General features: G+C 43.2%; 1 protein-coding gene across 4 annotated transcripts in view; it reads right to left on the bottom strand.

The window, feature by feature from the left end:
- Positions 1–15,659, bottom strand: part of Cbx5 (chromobox 5) — a 71,209-nt gene that overhangs the window by 27,211 nt on the left and 28,339 nt on the right. Inside the window, exons 1-3 of one of the 4 annotated variants that reach the window (XM_023722844.1) lie at positions 3,285–3,330; positions 3,055–3,158; positions 1,068–1,246 (exon numbers count right to left, since the gene is read on the bottom strand). In XM_023722844.1, coding sequence (XP_023578612.1) covers positions 1,068–1,204 — 137 coding nt within the window. In that variant the 5' untranslated portion in view covers positions 1,205–1,246; positions 3,055–3,158; positions 3,285–3,330. Of the gene's footprint in view, positions 1–1,067; positions 1,247–3,054; positions 3,367–15,659 lie in introns of those variants that run through there. The other 3 variants (XM_004637922.3, XM_004637924.3, XM_004637923.3) reach the window with 3 other exon arrangements.

The raw sequence follows: 15,659 nt of genomic DNA on the forward strand, positions 1-15,659 counted from the left end.
CTGGCATGTGGTGCTGGGGGATTGAACCGTGGTCCCTGTGCTTTGCTAAGCTTGTTCCAAGTAGGTGCTTTAGACCACTGAGCCATCTCACCAGCCCCCCACTGAGCCATCTCACCAGCCCCCTACTCTCCCATCTTTGTTTTTTTTTTTTTTCCACCTTTGTTTTTCAGATAGGGTCTTGCTATGTAGTCCAGGCTGGCCTTGAACTCAAGAGATCATCTTACCTCAGCCTCGAAAGTGCTGATACAATAGGCATACATCACCATGTCCAGCCCTCAAATCTCTTAAAAATTTATTTTGAGACAAGGTCTTACTACACCATTGCATAGCCCATGCGAAACTCAAACTCAATGACTCTCCTGCCTCACCCTCCTAAGTACTGGCACTACAAGTATGCACCACCATGGTAGACTCATTACTTATTTTTAATTTTTTTTACTTTTTGGCCAGCTCAGCCCACCCTGTGGGCACAGTATGCAGTGCCGGGGATCGAATCATGGTCCTCTGTGCCTGCCTAAGCTAGCAGGAGCTCTAGACTGCTGAGCTATTTCACTGGCCCTAGGCTCATTATTTAAATGTATACATTTTAGCTACATTGTATCCAACAGTACTAATATCAACTTTAATTATGCTTATGTGTCAGGCTTGGTACATTTGCTCAACAACTTTGTTTAAATACTCTTTTTTTTTACAGAACCAGGGATTGAATTTACGGTCTTGAGCTTGCCAGGCAAGTGCTTATTCTACTGAGCTATCTCCCCGGCCCCTAAATACTACTTCTTATCCTTATTAGTTGAGGTGGAAAATCTGAAGGAAATTAGCCAAAGTCATCCAACTAGTATAACAAGCAGTAGCGCAGTAGTCTGGACCGAGGCGCTCTGGCTCCCAGTGCTGTGCCCCTAACTACATCATTACACTGCCCTCGAAAGCCATGCCACCAGAAAATGAAGTCCACAGGGGGAGCATGAGTGATTCACTGCACAGGGCAGAAAAGACAAAAATGAGGGGCTGACGAGTAAGAAAGGTTTCTATCTTTACATAGTCTTATAGCCTGAGAATGCACTTACTCAGAAAAGCCTTTCCACTTCAGCAGATACTCCACTTGCCCCTTAACCACGCGCCTGTCTAACACTTTCTCCACGACATATTCCTCCTCATCCTCTGAAGAAGAACTGTCAGCTGTCCTCTTGGTTTTCTTTCCCATGTCGCACACCGTTCCTCCTGAAGGACTAAGGCCACCGGGTTCCTGCAAAGGGGAAGGACACAATGGTTACAACACAAGTCAGGATTAAAGACTGTCTTGATGTCGAGAAGGGCAGAATACCAAGTCGCCAGGTACCCTTTTCCTGGATCTATAATCATTACACAGATAACTCCTAAGAATTTACTTTTTAAAAATAAGTCTTCGCTTCTCAAACTACAATTTTCTTTTCTATTTTCTACATGAATTTAGGACAGGGTGTATAGGGTGTACAATCTCACTACATAGATCAGACTCTCATAGTGATCCTCCTGTGTTCAGCCTCCCAAATGCTGGGATTACAGGTGTGCGCCACCATACCCAGTCTCAATTGCAGTATCAGGGCACCCTGGGGGTGGGGCCAGCATGGCACATCAGAGTCAAACCCTGGCCACTGTGCTCTGCCAAAGCACGCACTTTACTCTGCTGAGCTATCTGGCTGGCCCTTACAATTTTCTTTAAAGAGATCAAAATTATTGGGTGGCATAATTGTCAAACTCCTTTATTTTCATATTCCAAATGATAAATAGTATAGTATATATCCTGGCTCCTTTTGTGTTTATAAATCAGGGACTCAAAAATGAGGTAAACCTTTAGGAAAATTTTTCTAAAGACAGAAGAAAACCTTTCCCTCCAATGTGAATAAGAGTTTATAAAAATGAAAAAAGAAGTCACCAAAATGTAAATTTACTGAGCCTCTTGACTGGTCTTTTAGCAAGGTTTAAAAAAAAAAAAAAAAAAAGCCCACTTAGGACCTTTCATCACGTTTCCAGTGACTCGGTACATTTCCCCTACACAAACTAAGTTTGTCTGCGTTAGCACATCCATCAGCTCACAGAAGCGGAGCTGACATCTCAGACACACTAAGTCTCCTTTTTAGCAAGCTCATCTGGGGATGGGAAAGAAGCAAGGGAGGAAAAAAAAATTTAGTCTTGAAATTCACAGTCACTGGATTATTCAGTAATTCCCAGGGCTCAACTAACCCAAATAGTTAGGAGGTACCTCTCCTCTTCACTGAAGCTGACTTTGGGCCAAAGGAAGAGGAGGAGGGAAAAAAGTCTGGCTCCATCCAGACTCAGCATCAACATGAAGGCTCCTCAAAGCACAGAGGAGCCATTCATAGCACAGGGAAGCTGAAGCAAGGCGACACAAATGGAAATCGAGTTCAACTCAGAAATATGCACATCAGGGGGTGCCCAACAGAGAATTTCATTTAGTTTTTTAAATTTCCACACAGTTGCTCCCTTAACCGTTTTTTAGGAATTGAATTCTTCCTTCACCGTGCTAAATGGTACCTACAGTCTGGATTATACAGGAGCCAATTTCTTAGCTGAACTTCATTTATATTTTGCTGTAATCTTTAAAGATGTTTTTTAGTACTCTACCAAATATTTTCAGCTTGACCAGAAACTTATAGGAATAAAAAAGGCCACTACTTCTCAGAATCATGTTCAAGTTAGCACCAGAAGTTGTATTATCAATTTATTTCAAATTTGTATATTTAAAGAAATTATTATAAGAACATATTGTTGGAAACATATCTCCAGAACTTACCAGCAATAGGTAGGCCCACCTGAAAATCTGCCCGTACCCATTACTGCCCCATAATAGAGCTAAGGTTTTCTTAAGATACTTTATCTGAAAGAGGGGGTACAATGTAGTTTGGAGCTTTCATATAATCTTTTCATGAATTTACGAGGCTGCTAAGCTTCAAGAAAATCTGACTTGTTTTATTTAAAATTCTGCCTCCGACCTCACCAGAGACAGGAAATGTCATATTCGAGGGAGCGTACCCCGCCCCCACCCTCACTCACCTTGGAATTTCCGGGAGCTGAGCAGTTTAGGTCAGAGCGCTGGGGTTAAAACCAGCCCCATGTTAGATGCATGCATTGAAGCTTTGTGGCTACGGTCTCCCCTGCTTCACCAGGAAAAAGATTTACATATGTGTTCTTCAGTTTGAGGAAGGGAAGAGGAAAATTTCCCTTGATACCTTCATGCAGAAGGCCTCCAAATTAAATGAACTGGGGTTCCCTTTTTTACCTACCGGATCGCCCCAGTTCTTTCTTTCCCTCTGGGCTAACAGAGGGGCCTTCCCTCCCAGGTCTGGGGCTTGGCGGGCTGGCAGTTCCCCCGCCCCCACCCAGCTGCCAGGGCGCCACTGCGCAGCTGTCCCATTCCGTTGCCATGGCAACTGGCAGCCGTAGCCGACTAAGGGGGAGAGGCAAAAGAAAGTTAAAAGGCTTAACTTTCTTTTTCAAAGAAGACTGGGTGGTGAAGTTGGAAGGTGCCTCCCTTGACCTCAAAGCTAAGACATTCAGAGCTCAAGGGAATGGTTTCTTGGATTTTAAATCCAAAATTTATTCAAAAGCACTGCAAATTAATCAGCAGCATTTTAAGATCATCTAACAAGATTAGTGCTCCCTGGAAGGGGGAGGGGAAACACTAGGTTCTACCGCAGGCTCCTAGAAACCACCCCCTAGCCCGCTAGAAGCATTTTGGGCCGGGCCTTTTCTGCCATCTGTCACTGTACAGTTAATAAAAATCGGTGTGGGGGGGAACATGAGGGGGAGGGGAAGCATTTGAAAGAAACAATATAACTTTCTTTCTTGGGTGATTAGTAGGCACAGAACTGGAGTCCAGAGTCCTGAAACAATGACAAAAAAATAAAAAAATAAAAAAACACAGAAACCTTTCCATAGAAATTAGAGTGGGAAGAAAAAATAATTTCTAAGTACAGTGGTTACAAAAAGGAGGAAAGGGCAGGTCAGCCACAAACGTAACTGTTACATTAAAACTACTCAAAAATAGCTAAAACTAAAGTTACTCATTTGTTGTTCAGGTAACATTATGGAACTGATTTCTTAGTAATTATTACCCATCTGATACATTATTAATACACAATTCTCGGGGCTGGTGAGATGGCTCAGTGGTCTAAAGCACCTACTTGGAACAAGCTTGCCTGAAGCACAGGGACCACGGTTCGATTCCCCAGCACCACATGCCAGCCAGCCGTGCCCCCTGGTGGGCTGAGCTAGCCACACACACATAAATGGATAGATGGATAAATAAATAAATAAATTAAAAAAAAAAAAAATACACAATTCTCTACCTCAGTAACCCCTAATAGTACAATTGAGAAAAGGAGTGCGGGGATAAAGAAAAGAGACTAAGTTCTATACATCTTTCCTTCCCTAGCTGCAAAGTCCCCTGTGCTTTGCTCTCCCTCTCAGAGGTGCAAGGCCCGGGCTGCACAGCCCAAGCCAGAGCTCCACCTGAGTCGCACCTGCACCTGAGCCAGAAGCCATGCCATAGGGAGGAAGGACAAGGGACAGTCAAAAGCAGAGAATCCCTCTTAAGGAAAAGCAGAGAGTGGCCATTATTTTGGCTTTCAGAGGAAACAAAAGGTTATAAGGATAAAATAAAAATTTTAATTACAGGTGATTTCCCTCAAATTTGAAAAGACCTATCAAGAAACCTGAGTGAGGGCTAGATAGCTTGGTGGTCTAAGTGCCTGTCTGGCAAGCACAAGGACCCCAGTTTGATCCCCAGTACCCACACCATGCCGGCCCCAGAATCCTGGGTGTGCTATGCATGCCCCAAAACTGGGCACAGTGGCACACGCCCGTAATCCCAGCACTGGGGAGGCTGACACAGGAGGAACACTACGTGTCTGAGCTGTGTATTGAGACCCTGTATCAATAAATAATGATATTAAAATTTAAAACAAAGTAAGAAACCTCAGCTGGGTGTGCTGGTGTACACCCCTTTAATCCCAGCACTTGGGAGGCTGAGGCAGACAGATCCTTGCAAGTTGGAGACCAGCCCGGGTTACAGAGGGAGCTCAAGGCCACCCTGAACTGCATAGCGAGACCCTGTCTCAAACAAAACAGGGGCTGGGGATTTGGCTCAGCAGTAGAACGCTTGCCTAGCAAGCTGGAAGCCTTGGGTTCAGTCCTCAGCACCAAAAACAAAACATAAACCTCCCCTAAAAAACAATTCAACCAAAAAAATACAGTAAAATTAAACAAAACAAAAAAATTTAAAAAGCTGGGATTACAGATTTGCATATTGTAATGTAGTACAGCACTGAGAAAGCTGAGGCAGGAGGTTTCCTTAGAATGCAAGGGCAGCAGCTTGGGCTACATAGTGAATTCAAGGCCAGTCTGGAACATACAGCAGGACCTTGTCTCAAACAAGCAAAATAAAAAAGGGGGAGGGGATTAAAACAGGGCTCTGGTTCTGTGATTCACTTGCCATGTATGGACTTGAGTAAATAAATTTTAGATGTAATCCTAGCATCATTAAAAGCGGGCCAAATAAATCCTACTGCCTACCTCCCAGGGAAAAGAGTGAGTTTATGCTGAAAGCAAAGAGCTATTATGTCCCCCAAAGAGAATATTTTGTGGAACCATGTTAGAGCCAATACAACTGCAGAAGGAAATATGTGACCTTCGGAATTCCTAAGCTGGTAAATCATGTCACATGCAGCTCAACATGTTAGCAGATAGCAAAAGAAAGAGGAACGGTGCCCCTTTTAAGGCTCTGGAAAACTAATAAACTTTCAGAGAGCAGAGTAGGTTCTTTCAAGGGTGAACTACAGTATTCAGTCAGAAAAGCATTGGAAATGGCAGAATTAAAGACCAATGCTGGGCCAGGGATACAGCTCAGTGGCATAAGTGCCTGCCTGGCAAGCGCAAGGTCCTGAGTTTGATCCCTGGTACTGCAAAAAAAAAGAAAAAGACCAATGCTAATTCTGTAATGGAATAAAGGACAGAAAAAAAAAAAGACAACTATGGTAGCATTTTGATAAAATGTTTAAAATTGTTTACACTAAGAAAAAGGGTTTCAAGGGGCTAGGGAGATGGCTCAGTGGAATAAGTGCTTCCCTGGTAAGCGCAAGGGCCTGAGTTCAATCCCTGGTTCTGCAAAAAAAAAAAAAAAAAGAAGAAGAAGAAGAAGAAAAGGGGTTTCAGAACCCTGGCACATGCCTGTAATCCCAGCACTTGGGAGGCTGATGCAGGAGGATCGCTGAGAATTCAAGGCCAGCCTGGGCTACAAAGTTAGTTCAAAACCAGCCTGAACTGCATAGTAAAACCGTACCTCAAAAAGATTAAAAAAGAGAGAGAGACAGACAGACAGACAGAGAGAGGAGATGGGAAGGAAGAAGATTTAGGGTAGGGATAGAGCTCAATCACAGAGCTATAATACTTGGCGTGTTTAAAAGTAAAGTGCTAGTGCTGGGGAAATAACTGGGTGGTCTAAATGCCTATCTGACAAGCTCAAGGACCCAGATTTAATGCCTGGTACAACATGCTTGCAGTGCCAGCCCTGGAACTGGGCATGGTGGCACATGCCTGTAATCCCAGAGCTGGGGAGGCAGAGACAGGAGGATCACTACAAGTCTGAGCTGCATAGCGAGACCTGGTACCAAATAAATATTTTTTTTTTTTTTTTAAAGCAAGGTCCTATATTTGCTCCCTCATTCACGGAAGGAAGGGAGAGAGGAAGCAAGGGAAGAAAAGAGGGAGAAAAAAATTAAATTCAATCAGGAAAGGAACAAAGTATTCTACTGTCCACTCTTTCTCTTTCTCTTTCATATCAGAAAGTAAGGATTCGGATCCACTCCCTCCTTCTCATCCTTACGCTGCACAAAAGGCACATGGGCTGAGGCCCCTCTCTCTTTGGGAAATAGGTTTTGTAGCAGCTGACAAATCGAACTGGGCCTCATGCCAGGAGTCAGAGTCCAACCATAATATTCTTTAAAGAATGGCACGCAGTTGTCTTGTAAATCTCCTGGACAGTCACAGATCAGAAGCTGGCAAGGATGACGACATAGTTCTGATGGAATGTGTCTTATCTTAACCTTGAAGTTACAGATCTGCTCAGGAGCTGCAATAAGAAATGAGAAATGCACCCAGACAGAGGAGGAGACATAATTCTCTTTTAGACAGTGCGACCCAGTGTATTAGGGTCAAATGAAACACAAAGCCAGACGGACAATTTAAGGCTAGAGCCTAGACCAGATAAGGCATCACGCTGGTGGCTCACACTGAGCCTGGGGGGAAGTGTCCCCCTGTGAGAAATGAGACCCAAAGGCAGGGTGACGGAGTGATTAAGGTAGAATCCCAACTCCGTGACAGAGGAAGAGAAGAGTGCAACCATATCCTTGTGGAAATCTTCATGGAAAGGGGTGAACAGCTTGTAAAGTTTCTAGAATTTTTCAAGCAAGACAGCTCTTATAGCCTTCTCTTGAATACAGACAGAACTCTCCGGTAAAAGCATTAACCACTATAGACAGACTTTGGAGGCTAGTCCCCATATAGACACAGAAGAGAAGCTTCAATCACCACAGTCATGGCCAGGCGTGGTGGTGCACACCTGCGACCCCAGCACTCGGATCGCCGGGAGTTCAGGACTCTGCGCTCAGGCTGAGCTACAAAATGAGTTCAAGCCAACCTGAACTACACACATGATGGGACCCTATCTCAAAACCCAAAAGCCAAAACAAAACCCAAAAGCCTATGAGCAAAGGCAAATTCCTTTCACAGTCTTCTAAATGCTGAGGGAAAAGCACCTAATCCAGCAATTTGGACAAAAATCAGTCTTGGAAAAACATTAAAGAACTTTGTGGTCAGACACAGAATCCACATTTCAAACTGCTGACAGGGGACTCTTCAACAGAGAGAACTATTCTCCCCCCAAAAGACAAAGGGTGAGGAGGTAAAGCAGAAGAGGGGGGTGAGTTCCATATATTCTGAGGGTAAAAGAAAACATTTGAAAATCCATGAGGGGGCCGGGGAGATGGCTCAGTGGAATAAGCACTTCCCTAGCAAGCGCAAGGGCCTGAGTTCAATCCCCAGTTCCGCAAAATAAAATAAAAATCCATGAGGGTAAAAGAAAACATTTAAAAATCCACCATTTCCCAGCAGTTAATTATAGCTGTCTTTACACAAAAGGTAGGAAGACCCAGAAAACAGGTAAAATGCTCAGCTCTTGGTATTATTACCCCCCCCCACCACCACCCATACACACTGGAGATTGAACCCAGAGCCTTTGCACTTGAGCTACATCCCCTGCCTTTCCCCCCGACCCCCTGTTTCGTTTGTTTTTTGTTTTGATTTTTAGAGACAGTGTCTCAGGGTGTCACCATATAGCCTCAACTGCACAGCTAGACCTTTTTAAATTTTGAATTCCAGACATGCTGGTATTCCCTGTAATCAATCCCAGCATTTGGGAGGCTGAGGCAGGAGGACTGCTGTGAGTTTGAGGCCAATGTAGACTGTTAGTGAGAATCACTGAATCCTCAGGTTAGGCAGTTCCCCTCCCTCAGTCATCAAGGGTGCTGGGATCACTGGTGTGCCTCACCATGTCCAACTAACCAGTCAAACTCAGAACCACAAAACCATACACATAATATATACATGAGGTCCCTGGCATCAGTCTATTTTCAGTCTGCTTTGTCTAGTTCAGACTCTGCTCTAGTACCCTTGCTACGGTATTTCTCTTTTTGTGGTACTGGGGATTAAATTCTACCACTGAGTTAGACACCCCAGCCCTTTTCAATTTTTAATTAATTAATTTTTGAGACAAAGTCTTGTTTTGTAGTTCAAGCTGGCCTCAAATTCCTGAGGATCCTCCTGCCTCAGCCCCCCAAATGCTGGTATTATAGGCATGTACCTCCACCTCTAGCTGTGGGAGGCCATTAACTGGTATCCATTTTATAACAGTGTCAGCCATTTTAGGTTTCTATTCCCCTGCTGAGTTAAGTTTAGGGTCCTTCTCACCTTGCCCATTCCCCCTGAATCACGTGCTATGCCCCAGGGGTCGCACCTTCCCCTGTTGCCTAGATACCTGCTGACCCCTAGAGCCGAGACTTCCTCATTCCTACACTCCCTATACATACCCAGCACCTCCCCTGAATAAACGAGACTTGATCAGAATCCTGTCATCTCCATTCTTCGCGTCTCCTGTCCTTTGTCCCCTCTTCAATTCCCCGCTCCTCCCCCAGGTGACCTTCGTTGACTGACCCGCTGGTTCAGGACATCTAGCTCAATTTCTTTCTCTCGTTTTTTAAAATTTTTTTGGATACAGTGTCTCATTACACAGTTCAGACTGGTAGTGATCCTCCTGTCTCTGCCTCCCTTACTGCTGGGATTACAGGCATGTGCCACTGCGCTGGGTTCCGGGGCCATCACATCACATCTGGGGTTCTAGAACCTGCACAGCATACAGTACCAGAGATTGAACCTGGGACCTTGAGCTTGCCAGGCAGGCGCTTAGACCACTGAGCTACTTCCCCAGCTCCACAATTTTTATTTTGGGATAGGGTCTCCCTAAACTGCCAGGCTGGCCTCAAACTTGCAATAGTATAGTGATGCACTAGTGTGCCTAGTTAAATTCTGTTGTAAGTCAAAACAATGAAAAGCTGAACCTAAGCTAGCACAATGGTGCTGGCTTGTAACCCCAACAGCTGGGACACAGGTAGGAGGATCCCGAGTTCAAGGCCAATTTGGGCTACCTACACGTTAAAAGCCTGACTAGACACTGTGAGTCTCTCAAGAATATTAACATAATATGATGAAAACCAATTGATATGCTGCTTCACTGAACTACTCACCTAATTATCTGGAGGCAGTAGTCTGGCCAATTGTGAAATGCGTATGTAATCAATGAGCCGTCTTCTCATTTTAGAGTTCCCATATAAATTCTATAAGCTCGCTAAGTGGGCAAAATCCCACAGAAAAAAATCCATGACCAAAAAGCAAGGCAGGAAAAGAACATATGCAAAGTTCCCTGCACATGGATTGATTACATATTTGATGAGTGGCTTCAGTTGGTCCAGGATTGAGAAATTCCCATTGTTGCCCTAAAACCCTAGGAGAAAGACAGTTTAAGGGAAGGGTTTTTTTTTTGGGGGGGGGTGTTTTTTGTTTTTGGAAGAACTGGGGATTGAACTCAGGCCCTTGCGCTTGCCAGGGAAGCACTTATTCCACTGAGCCATCTCCCTGGTCCCTAAGGGAAGATTAAGTTGCCAGCTACAGCACTGTCTTCCAGGTATCCTCGGTATAGTCTCATTCAGCAAATAAAACAGAAGAAAATCAACCAAATTTACAGAACCATTTTAATCCATTCTATGTTCTTTGCTCTTTAGACAACGACATACCATAGTCTTAGGTATGCAACACATGCAGCATAAAACGAAAATACCCTCTATAAAGATGTTTTCTTGCGTAGAATTTATCATTTCCAAAGTATTAGCCATGTGGCATTTTAACAAAAACAGCGCAGAGATACACATTACAGCTGTCCTGGCTGTCTCACGTTTTGTTAAATGGGCTGATAACTATCACTCTACCTTCACCAGAAATCCACGAGCACCCAATTCAAAAGGAGTTAAAAGCTTTTTAAATGTCTATTTAAGAGACTAGATTAGGAAAGAGTTGAGAAAGAAGATTAACTGTGGTCATTAACACCCCAACCATTAACAAGCCACATACAGACAACACAAACTTTATTAATAGAGAGGAAATGTGCTCCCTTTGGCTAGCCCAGCTGTAGTTCATGATCCTTTAAAAATCAGCTACAGAGCCCTGAAATTCAATCCTCAGCACCAGAAAAATAAATGAATGAATAAAATCAGGCTAAAGCATGCATCTATCAGCCTCTCGAGTACTGTTTGTTGATTACCTGAACCTCTTGCTACAGTGAAGTAACCCATCTTTTATTCTTTTAGATAAAAGCATAAATTCTAACGGGATATAATGGTTGTCTTACAAGTTCCATTTGGCTGTATGGTCCCCAAGCTATGACTAATATATATATATAGATATATTTTTTTTTCTTTTTCTTTTCTAGACATTGTTTCTCTGTGTAGTTCAGACTGGCCTTGAACTCACTGTGCAGCCCAAGCTGGTTTTGAACTTAAAACAATCCTCCTGTCTCAGCCTCCAGAGTCCTGGGATTATAGGTCAGCACCACCACACCCAGTCACAAATTATTATTTTAAAATAATTTTAGGGCCCAGGGAGACAGCTCAGTAGAATAAGTGCTTGCCTGGCAAGCGCAGGATCCTGAATTCAATCCCTGATACCGCAAAAAAATAAAATAAAATAATTTTATATAGGATTTTTCTGTTCCTTTTATTAAAATCTAGTCCATTTCTCTCAAGCGTCAGTCTTCTTGCAATTCGGTCGGGCACACATAAAGCCAGGCTCTGGGCAAGAGGTTAGGCATCCAGCCGTGCTGGGATTTACGAGAAAGCAGAGCTCGGCGCCCTCGCGGGGAGATGTCTTGCAGATGGTGTGTCCCAGCAGCTCCTCTGGAGCTCGCTCGCTCGGGCCCTACGCAGGCGGGTGTGGCTCCCAACCGCTGCTCTCCTAATGTGATGGAGCACCAACCTGGAGACCTTTCCACCTTGCATAAAGAATCTGGTGACTTCATCACACATACATCTTAAGAAAAATGGGGAATAGTAATTTTGAGTAGATGAGCATGAATCTTAGATTTATATATTCATCTTTGGCAGCTAATACTCACAAAATATGGAAGGGTTAGAAAAACAGAAATGTGCATTCCCAAATAAAATTATAGTCATAAAATATTTTTAAAGCATCAACCATAAAAGTAAAACTCAGTTCTTTAGCTTGGCATTAGCTCACAGATTTCTGATGTTTTTGTTTTGCTTTGTGAGACAGTGTCTTACTTTGTAGTGCAGGCTGAACTTGAGCTAGGTAGCCCAGGCTGCTTTCAAATTTACAGCATTCCTCCTGCCTTAGCCTCCCAAGTGCTGGGATTACAGGCACGAGCCACCAAGCCTGACTGACTCAGCATTTTAAGGGTTCCAAGATGCTTAGCCGACTAAGGCACCTGCTTCGGCAGAAAACAGCAGCCTGGGTTCAATCCCCGGCATGCCATGATGACCCCGCCTCCAACGCGCTGAGACGGTGATTGAGACTGGGCATGGTGACACACTCCTACAATCCCAGCACTCGGGAGGCTGAAAACAGGAGAATCACTATGAGTCTGATCTACTGAAACTTTGTGTAATCTGTAAACCATGCCCTAAATTCATAAAAACAAACAAAAAATAACAATTAAAAAAAAAAGTAACAATTTAAAACAACACAAACCAGGCCAGGGAGGTGGCTCAACCACATAAGCACCTGCCTGGCAAGCACAAGGTTCCAAGTTTAATCCCTGGTACCAAAAACAATGAGGCCGGGGAGATAGCTCAGTAAAATAAGCACTTGTCTGGCTGGCGCAAGGGCCTGAGTTCAATCCCCGGTTCCTCCAAAACAAAACAAAACAAAACAAAACAAAACAAAACAAAACAAAACAAAACAACAAGCTGCAAACCAATTGCTAGATGTGGTGGTATATACTTGTATTCCCAGAACTCAGGAGACAGGTAGGTAGATTACCATGAGTTCAGGGCCAGGCTGGGCTACACTGCAAGACCCAATAAAATAAAATTAAAAACTGGGCCTGGGAGATAGCTCGGCACTCTAAGCATCTGCTTGGCAAGTGCAAGATCCCAGGTGCCCAGACAGCCACCAAAACTGGGTGTAGTAGCACACACCTGTAATATCAGTGCTGGGGAGGCTGACACAGGAAGATCATTATCTATGAGTCTGAGCTGTGTAATGAGACCCACTGTACAAATTAACTAATTAATTAAATATATATAATAAAAAATAAGTGATGCAACAATTTAACCATAAATATCTAAAATATCTTTAGCTGTTGAGAAGATATTACAATTTAATTCAACACACTAAAATCTCAATGCATGCTGACAGTAAAAGAATTTTTATATAATTGGAATAAGAAATATCTGAGACTATAAAATTCCAGGGAGTAAAAAAAGGCCCTTCAACATAGCGCATAACTTTGTGCTTTGCCATCACCATGGTGTATTTGCAATATGACTTATATTGAAGTCATAGCCTACAATTTAGATAAATAAAATCAAGCCAGTATTGAATTTTTCCCATCTCATACAAGGGTATCCTTGGCAGCTCCTGGGCCATCTATTATGATCCTGACCAATTTTGCTCTGTGGAAATTTTAAAGCCGTTAAAAAAAAAAAAAAAAAAAACATAATAGGTGATGACAGGAGAAACAAACCCACACCAGAAGTTATTGAACCTTGCAGGTCTCTGCAAGGGTCTCTATTGACATTTAAGTGAGTTACTATGCCACAATACCATAAAAGTGTGCTCTGGACTCCAGATACATTAATAGATGCAAAAAAGGCCACTATCAGATAAATGGCTAAAGAGATGGCCAATCTCAGACCACCTAGCTCTTCAACTGAGTTTTCCAACATGTTACTTAAGCCAAGTAAAATTTTTTTCTTTTTGTCCAATTTCCAACTACATTCCCAATTCATATCCTGTGCCAAAGAGATGATTAATATAGTCTCTCTGTTCCTTGCTCTAAAATTGGTTTGTTGGTTATATATTTATTAAGGGCCTAGCAAGGGTCAAGCACCGCATGAGCACAGTCTGCTCCAATCTTCAATTTAAGGAATGAGGATTTTTTTTAAATTTTATTTTAGGGAAGGGTCTACAGGGTGTTCAGGGTCTCACTACCAGAACAGACTCATAGTGATCCGCCTGTTTACAGCCTCCAAGAGCTGGGATTACAGGAGCGCACCACTACGCCCCATCTTAATTGCTGTCTCAGCACACCCTGGGGGTGGGGTATGCACAGCAGGCCCAGGGATCAAACCCCCAGCCCCTGCACCTGCGCCTGCGCCTGCTTGCAGGTGCTTTAATCCGCTGAGCTATTTGGCTGGCCCAGGGCTGAGGATTTTCAACTGCTTGTTTGTTAAACTAGTACTGGTCAGTACCTTCTCCAAAGATTGTTACAAAGAAGCTACTTAGGCAGGTGGTAGTGATGTATACCTGTAATCCCAACACTTGGGAGCTGAGCAGGAGAATCACTGAGAGTTTGAGATTAGTCTGGAATACACAGTGAGATCTTATCTCTAAAAACCAAATCAAACAAACAAACAAACAAAAAAAAAAAAAGGCAGCTAAGTACAGTAGCACATGCCTGTAGCCCCAGCACTTGGGAGGCTGAGGTAGGAGGATTGCTTTGAGGTCAAGGCCAAGGCTATATAGAGAGTTCAGGACCAGTCTGAGGTACATGGCACGACCCTGTCTCAGGAAAAAAAAGAAAAACAGAAAAAGAAAAATGTGTAGTCCTTTCATGAATATGCCCCCCAGGCAATGTTTCCCACAGAAGACTGACATCTTTGGCGTGCCATGCACTGGGGACTGAAGCCAGGGCCTGGGCAGCAACAGTGCTCTTCAAGCCTTCTAATTCCTTACTGACTTTTTCTGGTGGTACTGGGGATCAAACCAGAGCCCTTACACATAATGGGCAAGCATTCTACCATTCCATTACACCCCTTGATCTCCTTAATGATTCTACCTGGTCCCTAGTACTGGGGACTGAACCTAGGGCCTTGCACATGCTGTTTAACAATCTATGCCTTAGCCATACCTTCAGCTTTGTTTTTTCCTTTGAGACAGGATCTCACTAAACTGCCCATAGTGGCTGGCCTTGAATTTAGGGTCCTCAGCCTCCCAAGTAGCTGGGATCCACCACACTGATTTTTCTACTTCTTTTATAAGTTACTGAAATGTACAAGCATAATACAGATGTCTACTATTTCATGCATGTTTTGTGACACTTTTATGATTAGCCATACAAACACTTAGGATTGTTAGGTATGCTTGGCAAATCAGTTCCTCCATTACCTAACCTGCTGTTTTGTGCCCTGTCTCTTAGGTCTTATGCAGAAAAGAACAAAACACTTTGGAAAACATACAGGAACCAAAAGATAAATGTGGAAGTGAAAAAATAACTTCAGTGAATTTCCTAAATTATCTGTAAGTTTTATCTATGAGTGTCTCCAACTATTCATATAAATGAGGTTTGTCTGTTTTATCAGATCTTTACATGTAATTTATTGTTGTAAAATACTAAGAACAAAACACTAACCAAATTAGTATATCATTATCATCCTTCACAACTGTAAGGTGAGTCTTGCTGATTTAGGACTGAGAAACAAGGGACACAGAGTTCCAGGGTTTGCCACAGAAACCAAACTTTAGATTTCCCAACCTGTTAAGTTAACCTCTTACTTAGCACAGGGCATTTTATTCCAACATAATTATACATGTTGGCTCAGATATGAGCTTGCTTTATTCTATGAAACGTAGATTACAATCAGAAAAATACTTGAGCTCTTTCCGGCTGGAACCATGGAGGTTGCAGAAGAGAAGAAAAAGAAGGTTCCTGCTGTGCCAGAAACCATTAAGAAAAAGAAAAAACATTTCGCAGAGCTAAAGATAAAGCGCCTGAGAAAGAAGTTTGCCCAGAAGACGCTTCGCAAGGCGAGGAGGAA

Source organism: Octodon degus, unplaced genomic scaffold, assembly GCF_000260255.1.
Source record: "Octodon degus isolate 3935 unplaced genomic scaffold, OctDeg1.0 scaffold00093, whole genome shotgun sequence".
NCBI classification, from domain to species: domain Eukaryota; kingdom Metazoa; phylum Chordata; class Mammalia; order Rodentia; family Octodontidae; genus Octodon; species Octodon degus.